General features: G+C 44.8%; 1 protein-coding gene and 2 pseudogenes across 3 annotated transcripts; all 3 read right to left on the bottom strand.

Annotated features, from left to right (window-relative positions):
• Positions 1–110: 110 nt before the first annotated feature.
• LOC106574654 (vitamin K-dependent protein Z) lies at positions 111–3,561 on the bottom strand. The gene is made up of 8 exons (XM_014150651.3): positions 2,965–3,561; positions 1,961–2,124; positions 1,770–1,794; positions 1,563–1,676; positions 1,301–1,432; positions 1,126–1,211; positions 855–975; positions 111–742 (listed from the first exon to the last, which is right to left on the bottom strand). The coding sequence occupies exons 1-8, from the start codon at positions 3,164–3,166 to the stop codon at positions 123–125; spliced, it is 1,464 nt and encodes a 487-aa protein (XP_014006126.1). The 5' UTR covers positions 3,167–3,561; the 3' UTR covers positions 111–122.
• Positions 3,562–3,835: 274 nt separating this feature from the next.
• LOC106574657 (uncharacterized) lies at positions 3,836–14,059 on the bottom strand (annotated as a pseudogene). The gene is made up of 15 exons (XR_014380809.1): positions 13,892–14,059; positions 13,604–13,767; positions 13,419–13,443; positions 13,063–13,176; positions 12,394–12,531; positions 12,117–12,223; positions 11,567–11,687; positions 10,747–11,439; positions 6,913–7,144; positions 6,383–6,528; positions 6,073–6,204; positions 5,406–5,683; positions 4,948–5,065; positions 4,487–4,674; positions 3,836–4,320 (listed from the first exon to the last, which is right to left on the bottom strand). The product of XR_014380809.1 is annotated as an uncharacterized LOC106574657 (transcript).
• Positions 14,060–18,443: 4,384 nt separating this feature from the next.
• Positions 18,444–24,123, bottom strand: LOC106574653 (coagulation factor VII-like; annotated as a pseudogene). The gene is made up of 8 exons (XR_014380986.1): positions 23,982–24,123; positions 23,556–23,846; positions 23,393–23,417; positions 23,127–23,243; positions 22,892–23,032; positions 20,677–20,819; positions 20,467–20,572; positions 18,444–20,378 (listed from the first exon to the last, which is right to left on the bottom strand). The product of XR_014380986.1 is annotated as a coagulation factor VII-like (transcript).
• Between the last annotated feature and the right edge of the window lie 151 nt (positions 24,124–24,274).

The following is a 24,274-nucleotide window of genomic DNA, read 5'->3' as shown; positions in this document are numbered from 1 at the left end:
CAATATAACCACTCGCATTCATTTACATTGTTAACCTTGGAAAAAACAACTTCAATCTTGAACGCAACCTTGTTGGCTGTAAGTCCAGTGTAGGTAGGGATCAGGCTAACCCTTAGTTGGGGTTACACATAAGGTCCAGGTGGGTCGTGGGTCATTTGTGGTGTCATCCTCATCTCTGTCATCTCCAGGCGCTGCTGGATCCATTGCAAGTAGCGAGACAGCTTGGTGAACAACGGGGTTTGTCTACAGCCATGTGACGTGGGTGGCGAAAGGAGCAGGCCTGTTAGGAACGCTGTACCCCTCTCCACAGTCACAACGGGGGTCCCGGACAAGAGGTTCCTCGTTAGTCCTGGTTTGAGGTCTGTCTCATTAAACCTAGTCAACTCAGTCCCACAGAAGCCCTTCTGGCTCCCCATACAGAACATTTTGTTGGTGAGGGGCTGGGAGACGTTCACCTGGTTTCGACAGCCCTCCGCTTTCAGGTAGGAGAGAACAGGGGGACCGTGGAATTCCCCCCGGAGCTTGTCCGGACCCCTGGCCACCCCCTCCCTTCCTGGACTCATCAACACGTTCTCACTGAAATCCTTAGTGGGAAGGCACAGGTGGGAGACAGAGGGGCCAAAGGGAAGGGGCTCATTCAGTCTCACCACGGCCAGGTCGTCCTCCAGACTGCCTCTCTCGTGGCGGTTGTGAATGTACAATTGGGTCGATAGAGGGATCCTCACACTATTATTTGAGGCACCTTAGGGGATGAATGGAAACCGTTAGATTTCAGAAAGATTTGAATCTGCCTGAGCTGGAGGTTTATACACTAACAGATCAAACGTCAGTGTTTTTATCGCTGTGGGACTCACCTGTCTGCATGCTGTGGACTTTCTTCCCCATGTACAGGCAGCTAGCTGAGGTCAGGACTGCCTGAGGCCCCAGGATCACCCCGCTACACAGCTCCGCACCAGCCTCATCCACAAACACCACCTGCCAATCACAAAGTCACAGGTTAAAGGGGAAGTCCAGTATTTCACAAAATAATGTTCCTCACCTTGAAAGTAGTCTATAGGCCAGGAGAAACAGACTTCCCCTTTAACTCACCTTGCTGTACATTGTGCTGGTAGGGGAGGGACTTACTTGCCATGGACAGCGGTTGTGTGGACAGACGTGATAAGCTGTGTTGATTTGGTTTGTTGGCTGGAGTCTTCCACAGGGGTGCTTAACTAAGGAAACAGAGACGTCTCTATTTAAAGTGTGTCAGAGAGAGAGAGTGTTACAGATGTCTAATTCAAAAGAATAGGTAGACGTTAACCTGCAGGAATGCAGCTCCTCTTATCACTGTGAATCTTGTACCCTGTGGTGCAGGAGCACTGGTATGCAACAAAGTTGGGACTGCAGAAGTGGTCACAGGAGAAGGGCCCCTTGGTGGGGCACTGAGAGATATCTGTTATGACACACAAACATATCTCTTAGCCTACTCACATAACTATGAACACACTCTCACACTAACACACTCTCACACACACACATTCACACACACTCATAAAGAGTTCTAAGGTAGGTGTTCTGTTGACCTATTTCACAGTTCTTCCCGTGGTACAGCTCTGTGCAGCTACAGGTGTAACCTCCAATGCTGTCCTTGCAGCTGCCACCATGGAGACAGGGATTGGGTTTGCACTGGTCCCCATCTGGGGAGGAAGGAGAGGGGGGGGGGATTCAATATCTGGAGTGGGGAGAAAACCCAACACCCCTCTGCCACGATTCAAAAGAATGAGACTTACCCACGTAGACATTCCAGAAAGTGTCCTATTGAGGTATGAGAGAGAGAGAGACAATGGACACGGTTTAAATCAGAAAACTACTGCATTAGTTGTGGATAATGGGATTGCCTATGTTGTCAGATCAGTGCAGTTGAAGGAAAGGAATACATTTTAGACTATTGAGATGCACCCTGTAGGCCTAAACTTCTCACAGTTTTGAGTGTGTCTTCAAAGTACTCCCTGGCCTCCTCGTAGTTGCAGGTCTCCTCATAACACTCTCTCTCCAGGTTCCCCTGAAGCATCTCCTCCAAGAAGAACGCGTTCGCTCGCTTCGACCGTAGGAAGACCGTGCTGGCGTGCGCAGGGGGTCTGAACACTGAGGGTCAGGGAAGAGGAGGTGGAGGTGGATGAAAACCAGGAGGGATAGGAGGAGGATGTAGATGGAGGGGAAGTGGATGGAGAGGAGGGGAAGGAGGAGGGGTAGGAGTAGGAGGCAGATGAAGAGGAGGGGAGGTGGATGTAGAGGAGGAGTGGAAGGAGGAGGAGGTAAGGTGGATGAAAAGGAGGAGGGGGAGGGGAGGTGAATGAAGAGGAGGGGGAGGGGCAGGTTGATGAAGAGGAGGGGAAGGGGGAGGTGGACGAAGAGGAGGAGAGGAAGGGAAGGAGGAGGGGTAGGAGGATGAGGGGGAGGTGGATGAACGGGAGGAGAGGAGGGGAAGGAGGAGGAATAGGAGGAGGAGGGAGAAGACATAGGGAACAACAACAACTGAAAAGTGAGACAAACCAGAAGTGACTCATTATTCATTTTTCTCCTTCCAGGTTGAGGATAATATGTTAAATGGTGAAAAGTTAAACATGGAGCAATGGGATTTTGGTGAAGATTATCCACTTTATGTGGTCCCATCATTGAGTTTCATGCCATTGAATTAAATACAGAACAGTTTGCTTAATGTATACCTGTGGAGGCTGCTAAGGGGACAAAACATGGTTTTCATGGGTTTGATACCGTTCCATTCACTCCATTCCATCTATTAAACTTCATTCCAGCCATTATTATGAGCCGTTCTCCCCTCAGCAGCCTCCACTGCTGTATACCCGACACTATGCTGGTCATATGTAGACTGGAAAACTATGCTAGCAAAGTCATTGTCAGCCTGAACGTATGATTAACAAAATGTCTACTTGGTCCTGTCGCTTTCACAGTGCAGTGGCTTACCTCTCCCATAGCTGCAGACCAGGTGGACACTGCTCAGAAGAGAGAGAGACAGAAACCACCATCGCCTCCACGAGCCCATTACAATCCACATCCACACTGTACCCACAAGCCTCTCTGCCTGTGCCAAGGTCCTGTCTGTAGTCCTGTCTATCTCTCTCTCTTGCGCTCTCTCTCTACCTTTCTGTCTGACACACACAACCATGCTGCCGGGTTAACATTGCCAAGTAAACCCCCACCCGCTTGCCAGCCCAAATGTCAGTTTTTTAGTCATTGCTGTACACGCCAACAAAGTTGCGCTTATGTTGTGTGAATTTCTCCTGGATAGTGTAATTTATGTGGACCTCCCTGTCACCTGACGTAATAAAGGTAGCTGGTGCCAGCTCTAGACATTTTAAAGATGGTGCCTCATTAGCAATTGTATGTAATATAATAGCTACCAAACATGCTACTAATATGCTAATATGTTATGAAGATAAACTGAGATTAAACGTTAAGTAAAACTCATTGTATCACATTAGGTCTTCACAAACACACTGATGGACTCTAGACTGTACACACAGTAGAGCAAACAGCAAACCCACCTGTCCTTGTGTGCTCGGTACTTACACCAGCAATGATTCAAGTCAATGGTGACCTTTGAACCCTGCTGTTTTTCTGATACGATCGATTCAGTTTGTACTTTAAAAAAACAGTAACAGTAGGAACATTTCTGTCTAATGGCACTCCTGACTCAACTGTATAGTGTGTAATGTAGTTTAATGTTGGTATGTGATGACTGGACATTCAAACAAAACATGTTTTTTTTCTTTACCATAAGTTACTTGGTCTTGGATACATTTTGTGAAAAACAATGATAAACCACACAACAATGTTTATTGCCCATAATTCCCCAAGCCTCTTTATTGATTGGTTCTCCTCTCTCCTTTGTCTCCCTCAAACCCACATCATTGAGTGCATTCTACCTGCCCCCCTTGTCTTCCTCTTCCCTCCCTCCTTGGGGAGAAACTTCCCCATGACTGCCCGGATCCAGTCGATGTACTTGGACACCTGCGTGTAGATGCCGTACTTGCCCTCACGGGCGCACCCTTCGCCCCAGCTCACCACGCCCGTCACGAACCAAGTGTCCCCGTAACGGGTGACGTGGGGACCGCCGCTGTCCCCCTGGCACGCGTCCTTCTTCTCCTTATCGTAGCCGGTGTAGAACATGCGGTTGGAGATCTTGTGCTGGCTGGACTGAAGGCAGGTGGCCCGTGGTACGTAGGGCACAGTCAGACGCAGCAGGATGGTGGACGGCTGCTTGGCCTCCCCCACACGGCCGAACCCACTCACCAGTCCGTCGGGCCGTTTCATTAACACCTTGTATTGATAAGTAGACAGGACACCATTATGTTAGGTTCAGGAACATCTGAACTAAGATATAAACCATAGACAGATTCATTACATACTGTATGTTTATATGCGTCACTGGATAAAACCGGATATGTCACACAGAGAATTATGGGTAGTACATCATGCTACAGACCTGCTCTGCAAAGTCGTGTTGGGGCAGGCAGGCGGGGAGGATGAACTGGGTGAACTTGATAGGGTCCTTCAGCATGACGAGGGAGATGTCGTTGTGATAGGTGGTGGAGATGTAGGACCTGTGGATGAACACCTGTTCCACCTGCTGTATGGCCTCCCGCCCATCCTTCACCTCCGTGTCAAACTCTCCTGAAGGCAGACGGACAGACGGACCGATGGGGACGTTTGATTTCAATCAATTCAATTCATTTGATAGGCTGCTACAACTTAGGCTATGTATGTGTGGTATGGTTATTGACTGTTGTTATTTCACCCAGTAAACAACTATGCTGTACACAGCAATATACTAATGATAAAGTATTGTGATTATGGCACAATTATATTATATAGGATATGATTAACTTAAAAACAGTTTCTAGATGTAGAGACCACAGTTAAAGGTGATTGGCTAACGGGACCTACCCAGGACAACGTAAAATGAGTGTGTCTGGTTCATGCAATGGGCTGCCGTTAAGATGAAGTACTTATTCAGGATGGTTCCTCCACAGAAGCCCCTGTCCTCGTGGTTTACCAGGAAAGCCTGTGGAGAGAGGGAGATAAAGAGAGAGAAAGAATGAAAGATAGAGAGAGAAAAATAGACAGAGAAAAAGAGAGAAAGAAACAAACAGAGAGAGAGAAAGAATGAAAGAGAGAGAAAGAAAAAAAGAAAGAGAGAGAAAGAATGAAAGAGAGAGATATATATATATAGAGAGAGAGAGAGAAAGAAAGAAAGAAAGAAAGAAAGAAAGAAAGAAAGAAAGAAAGAAAGAAAGAAAGAAAGAGAGGGAGAGAGAAAGAAAGAGAGACAGAGTTGCAGAAACAAACAACCCTGAACACTATTTAGAGGGAACCCCACTAGAGGTTTCTCTACTCTACAATACCTGCCAGGGACATTCTCCTGGAGGACACTCCTCCCCATTGACAATACGGGTGTTGCCTCTCGCCTCGGCAAAGACTGGCTTCTCCTTCACCATGTCGAGAACGTCCTCCTCAAATGCAAATTGGATTTCTCTCTGTGTGGTTACGTTCCAGGCCGTTTCCCTGATAGGGTCCTCCATCATGTTGGTCTTTTCAGTGGTGTTGGTGGCAGTGGTGTTAGGCTGGTAGATGAAGATAGTGCGGGTGTTCTTGGATACCACAAAGCCACACTTAAAGGCCTCTTCAATGACAAAAGGGCAACAATGTTATTAGGTACTAACTAAGCCCAACCTTCAACTTACTACCAGTCCATGTTGGAGAATGGATCATAGATCACTTTTCTCTCGATCTGTCTGTCTGTCTGTCTGTCTGTCTGTCTGTCTGTCTGTCTGTCTGTCTGTCTGTCTGTCTGTCTGTCTGTCTGTCTGTCTGTCTGTCTGTCTGTCTGTCTGTCTGTCTGTCTGTCTGTCTGTCTGTTCTGTTTCTCTCCCTCTCTCTGTCGCTCTGTTGTTCTGTCTGTCTGTCTGTCTGTCTGTCTGTCTGTCTGTCTGTCTGTCTGTCTGTCTGTCTGGCTGGCTGGCTGGCTGGCTGGCTGTCTGTCTGGCTGTCTCTCTCTCTCTCTCCTCTCACCGTTGGAAAGGCAGGACTTGTCGTCTGTGTCCAGATAGTAGCCATCGGCACAGGATCATTGCACACTGTCCTTCTTCACGTGGCAGAAGTGATCACAGTCTCCATTCTTATTCTCACACAGCTCAGGAATGGCTGCAGAACAGCATCATATCAAGGATCCAGATTAGAAACAGATCACAGTCATGATTAGAGCCAGGTGTTGTTCCTGACTATGGAGTAACCTGGAGTCAAGATATTTCTAGCGTCTATGTGGGAGTCGAGAATGAGATTGTTTGTCAAAGTTCAAGAGGAAAGGGAGAAGAAGACATACCAATCTCACAGTTGTACCCCTGGAATCCAGCGAGACAGAAGCAGGTGTACATCCCAATCCCGTCCTTGCAGACCCCATTGTGGACACATGGCTTAGACACACAGGCATCTCCATCTGTGAAACACAGTTTATTTCTTGCCATGGACCTACCAGCACAGCAACACCAAACACACTGCAAACAATCAATTCATGAATTGAAAATAGCCCATTGTTTTGGTGTGTGGTCGTGAGTCCTTTACTTCCTGAACTGACTAGGTTGACCCCAATCTGACCCCTGGCTGTTGTCATCATAGGCTATTGTCATCATCACAACATGCTTGTCTAGCACACAGTCATCACAATCATCAAAGCAATCAGAGATACAGACACACCATAAAATATATCAACACACACATCCCAGTCACCCACCCTCACACGAACTCACACACTGACCGCAATCACTGACACTGACTAAACCCCAGAGTCTCCCTCACTTTCTCTCTATGTAACTATTTGTCAACCGTTTGAGACGGTGGGGTGTTTGAACGTACCCTCGGAGGCCACGCCGTGCAGCAGCAGGAGAAGGAATCAGGTCTGGGACAGCCGAAACATGGCCTGATCTCTGGGTGAGGCACCTCTCTACTCCTGGCTGCTCTGTGGAGCACAACTCTGGAGAGAACAGGCAGAGAGGGAGGGCAATGACCTGAGAGACAGGAAGAGAGAGAACATGCTGAAGAGAGAGGGAGAGGAAGGAATGTGTGTGTGTGTGTTTGTGTGTGTGGGGGGGTTAGAAAATAAAAAGGGGAAGAGAGAAAGAAAGGGGGAGGACAATAGAGGGTAAAAAAAAGAGGGATTAGGGATGTTTGAGAGAGAAAGATTGGAGAGAGAAGGGGAGAGAGAGAGAGCGAGAGAGAGAGAGAGAGAGAGAGAGAGAGAGAGAGAGAGGGAGGACTCACTTCAAATCCAGTCTTCACCACTCAGAGAGGCAAGGCCTTGTCCACACCACCATTTAGCTCTGCACTCTTCAGCATGACAGACAGCCCTTATTTGAGCCAATCAGGTCAGCTCTCAGGAAGGGGCAGAAAATCCTCAGTGATCATGTGATCAGTGTTCTGCGGTCCAAATCACTGAGCTAATATTGACACTAAAGGATATATTCCAATGGTTAAGCCTGCTGTGTTGTGGTGCCTTAAATGGCAAAACTAAAGAAATGCGTATGATTCAGATAATATGCATTTCAGAGAAAATACCATGTAGATAAGCTACTGCTGAAGTGTGGCTATGGATACATTTGGACTTTTCATTCACACACACACACACACACACACACACACACACACACACACACACACACACACACACACACACACACACACACACACACACACACACACACACACACACACACACACACACACACACACACACACACACACACACACACACACACACACACACACACACACACACAGAGAGATTTAGTTTGTCAGCGAGTAATATTTATTCTTCAGCTATCAGAGAGGAAACTTTGGAAGTAAATGTACGTATTGGGAAGCAAACATTCTGTATGGCATCAGGTCAAACATTCTGTATGGCATCAGGTCAAACATTCTGTATGGCATCAGGTCAAACATTCTGTATGGCATCAGGTCAAACATTCTCTATGGCATCAGGTCAAACATACTGTATGGCATCAGGTCAAACATTCTGTATGGCATCAGGTCAAACATTCTCTATGGCATCAGGTCAAACATTCTGTATGGCATCAGGACTAACATTCTGTATGGCATCAGGTCAAACATTCTGTCTGGCATCAGGTCAAACATTATGTATGGCATCAGGACTAACATTATGTATGGCATCAGGACTAACATTCTGTATGGCATCAGGTCAAACATTCTGTATGGCATCAGGACTAACATTCTGTATGGCATCAGGTCAAACATTCTGTCTGGCATCAGGTCAAACATTATGTATGGCATCAGGACTAACATTATGTATGGCATCAGGACTAACATTCTGTATGGCATCAGGTCAAACATTCTGTATGGCATCAGGTCAAACATTCTCTATGGCATCAGGTCAAACATTCTGTATGGCATCAGGTCAAACATTATGTATGGCATCAGGACTAACATTATGTATGGCATCAGGACTAACATTCTGTATGGCATCAGGTCAAACATTCTGTATGGCATCAGGACTAACATTCTGTATGGCATCAGGTCAAACATTCTGTCTGGCATCAGGTCAAACATTATGTATGGCATCAGGACTAACATTATGTATGGCATCAGGACTAACATTCTGTATGGCATCAGGTCAAACATTCTGTATGGCATCAGGTCAAACATTCTCTATGGCATCAGGTCAAACATTCTGTATGGCATCAGGTCAAACATTATGTCTGGCATCAGAGTCAAACATACTGTATGGCATCAGGTCAAACATTATGTCTGGCATCAGGTCAAACATTCTCTATGGCATCAGGTCAAACATTATGTATGGCATCAGGACTAACATTCTGTATGGCATCAGGTCAAACATTCTGTACGGCATCAGGTGAAACATTATGTCTGGCATCAGGTCAAACATTCTCTTTGGCATCAGGTCAAACATTATGTATGGCATCAGGACTAACATTCTGTATGGCATCAGGTCAAACATTCTGTACGGCATCAGGTCAAACATTATGTATGGCATCAGGTCAAACATTATGTCTGGCATCAGGTCAAACATTCTCTTTGGCATCAGGTCAAACATTATGTATGGCATCAGGACTAACATTCTGTATGGCATCAGGTCAAACATACTGTATGGCATCAGGTCAAACATTCTGTATGGCATCAGGTCAAACATTCTGTATGGCATCAGGTCAAACATTCTGTATGGCATCAGGTCAAACATTCTCTATGGCATCAGGTCAAACATACTGTATGGCATCAGGTCAAACATTCTGTATGGCATCAGGTCAAACATTCTCTATGGCATCAGGTCAAACATTCTGTATGGCATCAGGACTAACATTCTGTATGGCATCAGGTCAAACATTCTGTCTGGCATCAGGTCAAACATTATGTATGGCATCAGGACTAACATTATGTATGGCATCAGGACTAACATTCTGTATGGCATCAGGTCAAACATTCTGTATGGCATCAGGACTAACATTCTGTATGGCATCAGGTCAAACATTCTGTCTGGCATCAGGTCAAACATTATGTATGGCATCAGGACTAACATTATGTATGGCATCAGGACTAACATTCTGTATGGCATCAGGTCAAACATTCTGTATGGCATCAGGTCAAACATTCTCTATGGCATCAGGTCAAACATTCTGTATGGCATCAGGTCAAACATTATGTCTGGCATCAGAGTCAAACATACTGTATGGCATCAGGTCAAACATTATGTCTGGCATCAGGTCAAACATTCTCTATGGCATCAGGTCAAACATTATGTATGGCATCAGGACTAACATTCTGTATGGCATCAGGTCAAACATTCTGTACGGCATCAGGTCAAACATTATGTCTGGCATCAGGTCAAACATTCTCTTTGGCATCAGGTCAAACATTATGTATGGCATCAGGACTAACATTCTGTATGGCATCAGGTCAAACATTCTGTACGGCATCAGGTCAAACATTATGTATGGCATCAGGTCAAACATTATGTCTGGCATCAGGTCAAACATTCTCTTTGGCATCAGGTCAAACATTATGTATGGCATCAGGACTAACATTCTGTATGGCATCAGGTCAAACATACTGTATGGCATCAGGTCAAACATTCTGTATGGCATCAGGTCAAACATTCTGTCTGGCATCAGGTCAAACATTCTCTATGGCATCAGGTCAAACTTTATGTCTGGCATCAGGTCAAACATTATGTCTGGCATCAGGTCAAACATTCTCTATGGCATCAGGTCAAACATTCTCTATGGCATCAGGTCAAACATTATGTATGGCATCAGGACTAACATTCTGTATGGCATCAGGTCAAACATTCTGTCTGGCATCAGGTCAAACATTCTCTATGGCATCAGGTCAAACTTTATGTCTGGCATCAGGTCAAACATTCTCTATGGCATCAGGTCAAACATTCTGTATGGCATCAGGTCAAACATTCTGTATGGCATCAGGTCATCCAAATCACCACTTGAAATCTACACTTCACATTAAGAGTCAAATGAAAAGAATAGCAGAGTGAAAAGATGTCTGCATACAAAGCGATGAAACAGGACGATATTCTACACCATTAGCATGATATAGTGTAGCTTCCATGTACTATAAAAATATTTATTAATGTTATATGACAATAGATTCACTGTAATGACAATTGGTGTTGTGTGGTGACTGGTGACAAATTTAATGGGAGTTAGCCAATGCTATGCACATGTTTATTGGGAGGTGGTGTCACTAACTTCTCCGTAGCCTGCTGAATCTGAACCTCATCTAATGCCATCTCTAGCAGGAATGGCATCACCGAGGCACTGACTGAAGGAGCATTCATCACCTCCTCAACCCAGTCCAGGTAGTTGGCTACGGTAGTGTAGACGCCATAGTAACCCTGTTTGGGGCAGCCCTTCCCCCAGCCCACCACGCCCATCAGGAAGTGGGTGGTCTTGTAGTAAGTGACCAGGGGGCTCCCGTCATCCCCCCTACAGGCCTCCTGGTTCCCCTCCATGTATCCGGCACACAGCATGTTCTGGGTGAAGTTGAAGCCGCTCTTGAAGGTGCACTCAGAGTTGGGCAGGATGGGCACGGCTAGCCTGCGGAGGAAGGGCGAGGAGGGGGCTGGCGGGGTGCCAGGTTGGGGATCGTTGCCCCCGTTGGTGCGCTTCCCCCAGCCGCTAAGGGTGTGAAAGCGGACGGCCGCCAGCTCGCTCTTGGCGAAGTGTTGCTGAGGCAGGCAGATGGGTACAGCGTCAGGGCCCAGAGTTACAGGCTCTCTCAGACGCACCAGGGCGATGTCACTGTCACCTGTTGCTGGGTCGTACAGGTTGTAGGGTATGGCTCTGGCCACGGGGATCCTCTGCTCGCTGCCCTCTTCTACGTCAATGTTGTATTCCCCTGGAAACAGTGTTGTTCATTAGGACAGTGTTTTGTTATGTGACATAGGGACACAAACAATGTTCTCACTCTATGTTTCTAGAAGCTCTATGAAAGGCACACAACCCACACCCACACCCTAACCTACCTGCGACCACCATCAGGTCCTTGGTGTCTCTATCCACGACACAGTGGGCAGCAGTGATGACCCAGTCAGGATGAACTATGACCCCACCACACAGACTAGTGCCTTTATGTTTCAATAGGACCTGCAACCACCAGTCCCATCACAAAGACAAATTGGCCACTCTTATCCATCACATCTCATTGCACATAAACCAAAATAATACTGTGGAATTATATAATGCCTAATGGAAGAGGTGGTAATAGATACTAACCTAGTTAATATTACACCCTTTGACTTTGAGGATAGTGGTTGTATTAGAATGACTGTGGTTTAGTTATTGTATCACAATGCCCCGTGTGGCTCAGTTGGTAGAACATGGTGCTTGCAATTCCAGCGTGGTGGGTTTAATTCTCATGGGGGACAAGCACAAAAAATGCACTCACTACTCTAACTCATTCTGGATAAGAGTGTCTGCTAAATTACTAAAATGTAGAAGGGTAGTATTGGCCAATGAAATGTGAAAGAGGTGGATGGATCCATTGTGCTCTACAGCCAGGTGTTGATGTGTTACCTGCCATGGACAGGCTCCTTTGGGACAGTGGTTCCCACCGACTAGTCTGACTTGTGCCTGGCTCATCGGAGCTTCCAAGCCTGGGATTCTACCACACGGATACTGAACTGATAATAGACAGACAGACAAGTTGTTGTTTCTAACTCTATTCATACATCAACAAATACACGTTGACTCCCTTTGGTTCTGTAAATATTACAGTCTGTTTGTAACAAACAGGGATTTCCAGTCTTTAACAAAACATCTGGGCTCATCTACTGTCAGTTACAGTCAGTACCTTGGGCAACACACTGTCTTCCGTCCTCTCCCAGGGCGTAACCAGGAGCGCAGGAACACTTGCGTCTTGACCCAGAATTGTTACAGAAGTGATCGCACTCCCCGTTAAGGGAGAGGCATTTCAGGGTGTCCTCAAATACTGTAGTATGTTGGGAGAAAGGGGAAAGGCTAGTAGGATAAGCATAATGGGGTCAACATATAATATCAGCCCACTAGCAAATGTGGGCAACACTTCACGTTACAGTGCTCTTACTACTGCGTAATTACAATAATCTATTGGTATGAAACTATTGTGAAAACCGGTGTTTCTTAATCCTGGTCCTGGGAACCCAAAGGGGTGCACATTTTGGTCTTCACCCTAGCACTACACATCTGAGCACACATACTTTCTTAACACTTATTTTTATTAAAACTGCATTGTTGCTTAAGGGCTTGTCTGTAAGCATTTTACTGTAAGGTCTACACCTGTTGCATTCGGAGCATGTGACAAATAAAATTTGATTTGATTCAACTAATCAACTCATTATCTAACATTTGATTAGTGGAATCAGGTGTACAGTGCTAGGGCAAAACCCGAAATGTGCACCCCTTTAGGTCCCCAGGACCAGGATTAAGAAACACTGGCGTAAACTATTGGTATAAAAATGGCAGCTAGGAATTGTCTTCCTACCTATCTGACAGTATTTTCCTTCATAGCCTTCCAGACACTGACATGTGTAAGAGTCATCCATGTAAACACAAGTTCCGTTGTTTTTGCATGGGTTGACCAGGCAGGGGTCCTGACCTTAGAGGGATCAATAGGGTAAAGGTTTATGGCATTTGCTATTTGACATGCTGGACTTATCTTGTGCAAATAAATTAGGAATGTGATAACAGACATGGTAGTACCATATTGGATTTTATACAACAATATAATTAGCATTTTATGAAAATGACTGAAAGCACATTTGAAAGCAATACTCTAACATATCTTTTAGGCTGGTTGGAAATATTTGTGTACAGTCCACATAGAAAAATCTGATTTACCCGTGTATGTCAACCAAAACTTTTTCTGTGGAAACAAACCGTACATAGTCAGTTTTAAGAGTTATCTCTGGAATTCTCACATGTTCCTATGCATTGCTAAATATTTCATTAAATTAAATTAAAATAGTGCTTCAATCAAAGTAATTGCAAATATTTCACCAACTGAAATTACTACAAAATTGCACCGTTTGGGCGTCGTCCTCGAAAACTTCCCGAGCCTCTTCATAGTTACAAATTTCCTCCACACACTCGCGCTCGAGGTTGCCCTGTTTCATCTCCTCGAAGTAGCCGCTGTTGGCGCGCCTGGCTCTGTCAAGCACCAGGTGCGCATCGTCCTTCTTCAAGAAGACTTAAACATCGAATGACAAGCCATAAAAGAAAGACAACTCTCCATCTTTAAACAAAAATATGACTTTATCATTTAACTAACTGTAAAGCTAGATTCAAAATATATATTTTCGAAACAAACTTACCAGCGGCAGAAATAACAGTTGAAATGGCCCAAAGTGCACAAAATGTTTTCAGCAGCATCGTGTCGGACCTGAATCACCCAAAACTGAAGCGATTTGAGGTCAACAATGCCAGCTCATATGACTCCCACTCACTCCAACAGCTCACTCCCACTGCTCTGCAAACAGTTGCCACATCTAGGTGATGGTGACCAGACCGGAACCAGAGGATTAGGCCTATGTCTTGCACTACATGGACAAAAGGATGTGGACACCTTCAAATGAGTGGATTCAGCTATTTCAGTCACACCAGTTGCTGACCTGTATATAATCAAGCACACAGCCATGCTATATCTCCATATGGAAACAATGTCAGTAGAATGGCCCGTACTGAGCTCAGTGACTTCAGTTCCACAAATTTCTGCTCTGCTAGAGCTGGCCCGGTCATCTGTAAGTGCTGTTATTGTGAAGTGGAAATTTCTAGGAATAAGAATGTCTCAGCCAGTAAGTGGTAGGCCACACAAGCTCACAGAACTGGACCGCCAAGTCCTTAGCGCTTAAAAAAAATTCTGTCCTCGGGTGCAACACTCACTACCGAGTTCCAAACTGCCTCTGGGAGCAAAATCAGCACAAGAACTGTTTGTCGAGAGCTTCATGAAATGGGTTTCCATGGCCGAGAAGATGCACAAAAGCCTAAGATCACCATGCACAATGCCAAGCGTCTGCTGGAGTGATGTAAAGCTCGCCGCCATTGGACTCTGGAGCAGTGGAAATGCATTCTCTGGAGTGATGAATCACACTTCACCATCTGGCAGTCCAACAGACGAATCTGGGTTTGGCAGATGCCAGGAAAACACTACCTGCCCCAATGCATAGTTCCAACTGTAAAGTTTGGTGGAGGAGGAATAATGGTCTGGGGTTCTTTTTCATGGTTCAGGCTAGGGCCCTTAGTTCCAGTGAAGGGAAATCTTAACGCTACAACATACAATGACATTCTAGACAATTATGTGTTTCCAACTTTGTGGCAACAGTTTTGGAATGAGATCTTCGACAAGCAGTTGTCCAAATACTTTTGGCCATGTAGTGTATCTTAAATATGACATTTGATCACTATATTTACCTGTTATAATACATTTTTCACTATCTATTGTAATATCATAATCGTTCACATATTTGATTTCATGATATGCATCATTGAATGTATGTACAGTTGAAGGTGGAAGTTTACATACACCTTAGCCAAATACATTTAAACTCAGTTTCACAATTCCTGACATTTAATCCAAGTAAAGATTCCCTGTTTTAGGTCAGTTAGGATCACCACTTTATTTTACATTTACATTTACATTTAAGTCATTTAGCAGACGCTCTTATCCAGAGCGACTTACAAATTGATGCATTCACCTTATGATATCCAGTGGAACAACCACTTTACAATAGTGCATCTAAATCTTTTAAGGGGGGGGGGGGGGGGGGGGGGTTAGAAGGATTACTTTATCCTATCCTAGGTATTCCTTAAAGAGGTGGGGTTTCAGGTGTCTCCGGAAGGTGGTGATTGACTCCGCTGTCCTGGCGTCGTGAGGGAGCTTGTTCCACCATTGGGGTGCCAGAGCAGCGAACAGTTTTGACTGGGCTGAGCGGGAACTGTGCTTCCTCAGAGGTAGGGGGGCCAGCAGGCCAGAGGTGGATGAACGCAGTGCCCTTGTTTGGGTGTACGGCCTGATCAGAGCCTGAAGGTATGGAGGTGCCGTTCCCTTCACAGCTCCGTAGGCAATCACCATGGTCTTGTAGCGGATGCGAGCTTCAACTGGAAGCCAGTGGAGAGAGCGGAGGAGCGGGGTGACGTGAGAGAACTTGGGAAGGTTGAACACCAGACGGGCTGCGGCGTTCTGGATGAGTTGTAGGGGTTTAATGGCACAGGCAGGGAGCCCAGCCAACAGCGAGTTGCAATTTTAAGAATGTGAAATGTCAGAATAATAGTAGAGAGAATGATTTATTTCAGCTTTTAGTTCTTTCATCACATTCCCAGTCGGTCATAAGTTTACATACACTAAATTAGTATTTAGTAGCATTGCCTTTAAATTATTTAACTTGGGCCAAATGTTTCGGGTAGCCTTCCACAACCTTCCCACAATAAGTTGGGTGAATTTTGGCCCATTCCTTCTGACAGAGCTGGTGTAACTGAGTCAGGTTTGTAGGCCTCCTTGCTCGCACATGCTTTTTCAGTTCTGCCCACATATTTTCTATAGGATTGAGGTCAGGGCTTTGTGATGGCCACTCCAATACCTTGACTTTATTGCCCTTAAGCCATTTTGCCACAACTTCGGAAGTATGCTTGGGGTCATTGTCCATTTGGAAGAACCATTTGTGACCAAGCTTTAACTTCCTGACTGATGTCTTGAGATGTTGCTTCAATATATCCACATCATTTTCCTACCTCATGATGCCATCTATTTTGTGAAGTGCACCAGTCCCTCCTAGAGTAATGCACCCCCACAACATGATGCTGCCACCCCGTGCTTCACGGTTGGGATGGTGTTATTTGGCTTGCAAGCCTCCCCCTTTTTCCTCCAAACATAACGATAGGCATTATGGCCAAACAGTTCTATTTTTGTTTCATCAGACCAGAGGACATTTCTCCAAAAAGTCCGATCTTTGTCCCCATGTGCAGTTGCAAACTGTAGTCTGGCTTTTTCATGGCGGTTTTGGAGCAGTGGTTTCTTCCTTGCTGAGCGGCCTTTCAGGTTATGTTGATATAGGACTTGTTTTACTGTGGATATAGATACTTTTGTACATGTTTCCTCCAGCATCTTCACAAGGTCCTTTGCTGTTGTTCTGGGATTGATTTGCACTTTTCGCACCAAAGTATGTTCATCTCTAGGAGACAGAACGCGTCTCCTTCGTGAGCGGTATGACGGCTACGTGGTCCCATGATGTCTATACTTGCGTACTATTGTTTGTACAGATGAACGTGGTACTTTCAGGCATTTGGAAATTGCTCCCAAGGATGAACCAGACTTCTCTGAGGTCTTGGCTGTTTTCTTTTGATTTTCTGATGATGTCAAGCAGAGGCACTGAGTTTGAAGGTAGGCCTTGAAATACAGCCACAGGTACACCTCCAATTGTCTCAAATGATGTTAATTAGCCTATCAGAAGCTTCTAAAGCTATGACATCATTTTCTGGAATTTTCCAAGCTGTTTAAAGGCACAGTCAATTTAGTGTATGTACATTTCTGACCCACTGGAATTGTGATACATTGAGTTATAAGTTAAATAATCTGTCTGTAAACAATTGTTGGAAAAAATACTTGTGTCATGCACAAAGTAGATGCCCTAACCAACTTGCCAAAAACTATAGTTTGTTAACAAGAAATTTGTGGAGTGGTTGAAAAACGAGTTTTAATGACTCCAACCTAAGTGTATGTAAACTTCCGACTTCAACTATAGCTAGGGCCTATCTCTTGTTTGGATGGTCCAAAGGTACCCCCAGTGTAAATAGACCCACTGATGCACAACAGGAGAAAGTAGCTAGGCTACAAAGGATTAAACCAACTTTATAGAATTGCTTGCTTGTTTCAATGCCTGTCCTAGTCCATGGGCCAGCGGGGGAAAAAATCCACTTTGGGGTGGCAAAGGTTTGATGGTATTAAATTGTTCCCCACAAGCCCCTGATCAAATTGATATATGATAGCCTACCTCTTGTTGTATGGGAGTCTAAGCAATACAATGTTCACAGGCTGATAAATGAATGTTGAGACAAGTTGGAATGTTCACATGCTCATTGAAAATGACTATGTGGAACAACAATGGAACATTCTGTTGGGTGGATCTCATCTTAAAAACCATAGGATTTGGTTAATGTTTGCCATCTGATTTAATGATTTACCTAGACTGACTCATCATTGAAAGTACAATGTTACAAATAGCCGAACTACATATTTGTTTTAGGGAAATTGGTCATACTGGGAAATAATACAAGTTCAAGAGATCCAGATCTGGTAGTATACAGGTTTTATCATTGCCATCTGTAATAGTCTGTTGTATAGCACTACTCAGCATGCTAAGATGAAAGGTGTGATCTGCTATTTGTTGAGTTGTCCCAGCAAGTTAACATAAATATTTAGGTAAACACAAATGATCTCAAAAAATTAACATGTCTTCTGTCCCTGACCATCATGATCTTAAAATAATGCTCTCTAACTTTACAAGTTATTTAATGAAATATGTTGCCTTATCATTTTGTAGCCATTAGTTCAGTTGCTGGTTGACAAAATTAATAGAAACAATTAAATTGGCAATTGAAAAAAATCCAGCCTTTTAACACTGACCAATACATATTTCAGTAGGCCATATACTACAATATACTATTTTTCCATTAATTGTGTAACTAGACACTATCTATAAAGGCTGTGAAGCTAAGACTTTAGTACTTCACCAGCTATGGAAGTTGACGCCCTCATCAGCAGGTGGTTTGTTAGAATGTTATGTTGGAATGTCAGGATTCAATACTTAGATTTTACATTTAATAATATGGCATAATATTGTATATCATTATAATCACTACAAACCAATGAAATAACCCTTTAGGAATATTATAATTTATTGTTGGAAAATAAAATACATAAATTAGGGATACAAATGTTAACCAGAGTCAGTTATATGAATACAGTTTGTTGCAAATTTGTAGAAAAATTTTGCTAATATTTTACAAAGATTATTTATTTTGCAAACCTGCCTAATTTGGTTGTTTCATCTGCATAACGATCATATTTTTTTTATTAGGATTAGTCATATTACACCTATTATTGTTGTGGCAATGACAGACCAATCCAGTTAAAGCTAATTGGAGCTGGTTGGGAAAATGTGTACCCTATGGTAAATTACTAATAGCTAGGAATTTGACTTGCTTTATGTAAAGTTTGTTGATACACCTGTAAAGGACGTCATGCTGCTTGCTTGAGTACCACTTCCTCCCGATTCTGCCCACACCTGGCGCAAACTTGGGACCGCCCTCCTTAAGCGTCTTACCAGTCAGCGCCACGCGAAAAGCCAGCTATTCTTTGGCGCTTGTGGGGACACTTCAGGCTGAGGAGTAAGTTTCACACATACCCATGTGCAACACACTCATTATGAAGACATTTTACCAAAATGGGTAACCTGTACCTCTTTGCTGGACATAATACATTCCAATGGGATTTCAAGTAGGGTGCAATATACGGGGAAGGTTTCACATCACATTTCTTCATTTTAACACAATTTACAGAATCATATTGCATATCAGTGAATGCTTCTAGAACAGTGTTTTAATGTAATATATTTGAAACGGCTACAACACTCAGCAATTCTGACAGCTTGTGTGTTCATATGTTTACCACTATTCTGGTTGTATTTTGCTAAATACATATCAAATTGCCTTAGTTTGAGAAGATTGTTCCCTGATAATACAAAATTACATTTTATACCCTCAATCCTGTTGGCCCAACTAACCGCATAGGGGTCATAACATATAATGCAGTGACTATCCTCTTTCTTATAACATACAAAAATAGCCTGCCAGGTCTGAGCAGAATGCAAGCAGCTTTGTTTTAAGATGGCAAATGCATTGTAATTGAACACCAACTTACGTAAGAGTCAATTTGCCTTAATGGTTATCATGACAGCGCAGAAGGGTCAGTTTACTTTGGCATCAATCAATCAAAAATCAGAGGGAAATCAAACCATAAAATCAACAAACATACAGAAAAACTTTAGAAAGTGTAGTCGAAGCACGAGAAACATGATAAATATAAATACTATAATCAGAAAGCCAAATATGGTTTCAGTGATGTACTACAAGTTGAACCCAATAAGGAACTGGGCTCAGCACTGCTCCTGTTCTGTGACACTTATAAGACTGCATTTGGATTGACTGTGGGGTTTTGCATTGTGGCCGTGGTGTTCTGTGGCTGCGTTGTCGGCTGCGCTGTCGGCTGCTCTGCCGTGTAGTTGTGGATCCAGTCCAGGTAGTTGGACACGCGGGTGTAAATCCCGTAGTTCCCCGGCCAGGCGCACCCCTTTCCCCAGCTGACGATACCCAACAGGAATGTGGTGTCTCTGTAGCGGGTGACCAGTGGTCCGCCGCTGTCCTCCTTACAGGAGTCCTGCTTGCCCTCGATGTAGCCGGCGCAGAACATGTTAGCCGTTAGCGTGATGCCGCTCATCTCAACGCAGTCCTGGGTACGTATACGTGGCACCTCCAGCCGCCGGAGGACACGTGACGTAGGGCCGTTCTCGCTGCGCCGGCCCCAGCCACTCACCGTGTGGAGGTTGATGGCCCAGAGCTCACGCTCCGCCATCGAGCGGGTGGGCAGGCAGACGGGCATGGCAAAAGGCGTGATAATGATGGCCGTCTTCAGACGTCGCAGGGCGATGTCGCTGTCCGCCGTGTCTGACACGTAGCTGTTGTGCATGATGATCTCTGCCACATCTATGGTCTGTTCCGTATCCTCGTCTTTCTCTGTGTCGTGTTCACCTGGCAACATGCAGAAAAGGTTGAAACAACTCAGACTTCAACACACAACCGCTGCATTGACTCTTTTCTAAGCAAAAACAGTCCATACCTGCCACCACCTTCAGGTGCTGGGCCTTGATATTCTCCAAGCAGTGAGAGGCAGTGAAGATCCAGGTGGGTTTGTAGATGACTCCTCCACAGAAGCCCTTCTATTTCTCACTAACAACACCTGTAGAAACACACACCGTGGGCAAAGAGACTTCACCTCTACGTCAGATACAGAAACATGTCCGCCGCTTTGTCTCTGAGCTCAGGCCACTGGTTCATACTGTACCTGCCAGGGGCAGTGACCCTTAGGGCACTCTGTTCCCCCCACGATGCGTGAACGGGGGTCCAACGGGACGTCTACCTTCTCGGAGGGGCTGCCGTGCAGGACAGGAACCTTCCCACAGGCCATTGTTTCTGGAGCCACAAGAGACCAGAGGTCATACAGTGCCTTCGGATGGTATTCAGACCCCTTGACTTTTTCCACATTTTGTTACGTTAACCTTATTCTAAAATGGATTAAATAAATACAAATCCATAGCAATCTACACACAATACCCCATAATCACAAAGCAAAAACAGGTTTTAACATTTTTGCACATTTACTACAAATAAAAAACAGAAATACCTATTTACATAAGTATTTAGACCTTATACTGTGAGACTCGAAATTGAGCTCAGGTGCATCCTGTTTCCATTGATCATCCTTGAGATGTTTCTACAACTTGATTGAAGTCCACCTGTGGTAACTTCAATTGATTGGACATGATTTGGAAAGGCACAAACCTGTCTATTTAAGGTCCCACAGTTGACAGTGCATGTCAGAGCAAAAACCAAGCCATGAGGTCGAAGGAATTGTCCGTAGAGCGCCGAGATAGATCTGGGGAAGGGTACCAAAAAATGTCTGCAGCATTGAAGGTCCCCAAGAACACAGTGGCCCACATTATTCTTAAATGGAAGAAGTTTGAAGCCACCAAGACTCTTCCTAGAGCTGGCTGACCGGCCAAACTGAGCTATCGGGGGAGAATGGCCTTGGTCAGGGAGGTGAACAAGAACCTGATGGTAACTCTGACAGAGCTCTAGAGTTCCTCTGCGGAGATAGGAGTACATTCCAGAAGGACAACCACCTCTGCAGCGCTCTACCAATCAGGCCTTTATGATAGAGTGGCCAGACGGAAGCCACTCCTCAGTAAAAGGCACATGACAGCCCGCTTGGAGTTTGCCAAAAGGCACCTAAAGACTCTCAGACCATGAGACACAAGATTCTCTGGTCTGATGAAACCAAGAATGAACTCTTTGGCCTGAATGACAAGAATCATGTCTGGAGGAAACCTGGCACCATCCCTACAGTGAAGCATGGTGGTGGCAGCATCATGCTATGGGGATGTTTTTCAGCAACAGGGACTGAGAGAATAGTCAGGATCAAGGCAAAGATTAACGGAGCAAAGTACAGAGAGATCCTTGATGTGCCAAGCTTGTAGCGTCATACTCAAGAAGACTCAAGGCTGTAATCGCTGCCAAAGGTGCTTCAACATAATACTGAGTAAAGGGTCTGAATACTTGTAAAAAAATATATATATATTATTAGCAAACATTTCTAAAAACCTGTTTTTGCTTTGTCATTATGGGGTATTGTGTGTAGATTGATGAGGAAAAAGGCTGTAACGTAACAAAATTTGGAAAAAGTCAAGGGGTCTGAGGACTTTCGGGAATGCACTGTATATACTACAACCAGAGGCTGTATATACTACAACCAGAGGGCACGTCCCAAATGGCACCCTATTTCCCAATATAGTGCACTACTTTTGTAAAAGTACTACACTATACACTAGGTGTACAAAACTTTAGGAACACTTGCTCTTTCCATGACATACTGTAGATTGACCAGGTGAAAGTTATGATCCCTTATTGGTTCCGTGTAGATGAAAGGAAGGAGACAGGTTAAAGAAGGATTTTTAAGCCTTGAGACAATTGAGACATGGATTGTGTTCGTGTGCCATTCAGAGGGTGAATGGGCAAGACAAAAGATTTAGATGCCTTTGAACGATATATGGTAGTAGGTGGTAGTAGGTAGTAGTAGGTGGTAGTAGGTGCCAGGTGCACCGGTTTGAGTGTCTCAAGAACTGCAGCGCTGCTGGGTTTTTCACGCTCAACAATTTCCTGTGTGTATCAAGAATGGTCCACCACCCAAAGGACATCCAGCCAACTTGACACAACTGTGGGAAGTATTGGAATCAACATGGGCCAGTATCCCTGTGGAACGTTTTCGATACCTTGTAGAATCCATGCCCTGGCGAATTGAGGCTGTTATGAGGGTAAAAGGGGGTGCAACTCAATATTAAGAAAGTGTTCCTAATGTTTTGTACACTCAGTGTATAGGACATAGGATGCCATTCGGGATGCATCCATAGATAACATCATATATGATGACAATACAACTGGTCATACAACGTTGACATGGGACATGGCCTGTGGCTGTGACTGCTAACCTTGTGTCAGGCAACGCTGTCCATCAGTCCCCAGGAAGTAGCCGTCCACACATGAACAGTTCCGTCGGCCCCCCTCCTCCTCGCAGAAGTGCTCACACCGCCCGTTCTCATGCAAACAGGAGTCAGGAATGGCCTTGAATGCTGAAATAAAGAATGTGTTTATGTAAGTAAACGGGGAAAAGAAACCTTAGAAACTAAAGTTTCCAGAGAAACTTCTCCCATCAAGAACTATTACCCAGCTCGCAGTTCCGTCCACTGAAGCCTGGCAGGCACAGGCAGGTGTAAGAAGATCCTGGTATGCTCGAGCAGCTTCCTTTGTTCTGGCAGGGGTCCGATTGGCAGCTGTCTTGAACTGTAAGGATGAATACATTTGTGTACATTTGGGATCTCATGATCAACAAAGACGTTAAAAGATTAAAAGATAGTGGTGGTGGTGTCTGGGTATTTGTGACTGTAGCTTTCAGTAGTGAGAATGAAATGACACACTGTACGGAAGCTCACCATTGTAGTTTCTCCAGAACTCCTCCTAAGGGAAGAGAATGGGTACAATTCACTGAGGATATCAGGCAGGAATCATGTTCAGAGTCATTATAGTTTTTTTTTTTGCCTATCATGCAGTCTATGGTCTGTTCATGGTCAGATTGTGGTTCAACCAGGCACTGACCGTAGCCTGTTCGTGCTCAAACACTTCCCGCGCCTCCTCTTTGGAACACTTCTCCTCAAGGCACTCTCGCTCCAGGTCCCCCCTTTTGAGCTCCTCGAACCAGCCGGTGTTGGCACGCTTAGGCCGGATGAGGAGGCCATGGGTCTGGTCCCGTGCCAAGAACACTGCAAGACCGGAGGAGAGGGGAGTTGTACACACACACACATAGACACATATGCACAAATACACACAGACACACACATAAAAACACACACACACACACACACATACATACACATGCATATGCACAAACTGCATGCACACACACAAGCAAACAGGAAGACGACAGAGGTAGATATGTATTGTACATAAATGAATGCATATTTACAAACTAAAGTTAGAAACACACACACACACAAACACATACGTAGGGGTAAGTTAACTTACCTGAGGCGGGATGACAGCAGCGGATACTTAATGTAAGACAGAGAACATGAAGCCACATGATGACTGCCCTCAGAATATCTAAGCACACTGTTGCTCTCTGTTCCTCTCAGTCCACAGGTCCAGAGTCTGAACAAAATCCTGATTTGGGGGCTAACCCTCCCCTAACACATGCTTACCTTCCTCTGTCACTGACCCTATGCAGGCTCCTCCCTCCCTTTCACAGCCCCTCCCACTCTTTCAGTTACATCACTGATCTCATGGCTACATGCACGCTAAGTTGTGTTATGTTTCTT

This window comes from Salmo salar, chromosome 16 (genome assembly GCF_965601325.2).
Source record: "Salmo salar chromosome 16, fSalSal1, whole genome shotgun sequence".
NCBI classification, from domain to species: domain Eukaryota; kingdom Metazoa; phylum Chordata; class Actinopteri; order Salmoniformes; family Salmonidae; genus Salmo; species Salmo salar.
Note: the sequence above shows the minus strand (reverse complement) of the source record. Positions and strands in the feature narration are given on the sequence as shown.

Coding starts and splice junctions, on each gene's coding strand:
- LOC106574654 (XM_014150651.3), bottom strand. CDS start 3,166: ATGGTTGTGTGTGTCAGACAGAAAGGTAGAGAGAGAGCGCAAGAGAGA. Junction 1,795..1,960: donor TTGAAGACACACTCAAAACT/GTGAGAAGTTTA, acceptor ATACCTCAATAG/GACACTTTCTGGAATGTCTA. Junction 1,433..1,562: donor CGGGAAGAACTGTGAAATAG/GTCAACAGAACA, acceptor GTGTCATAACAG/ATATCTCTCAGTGCCCCACC.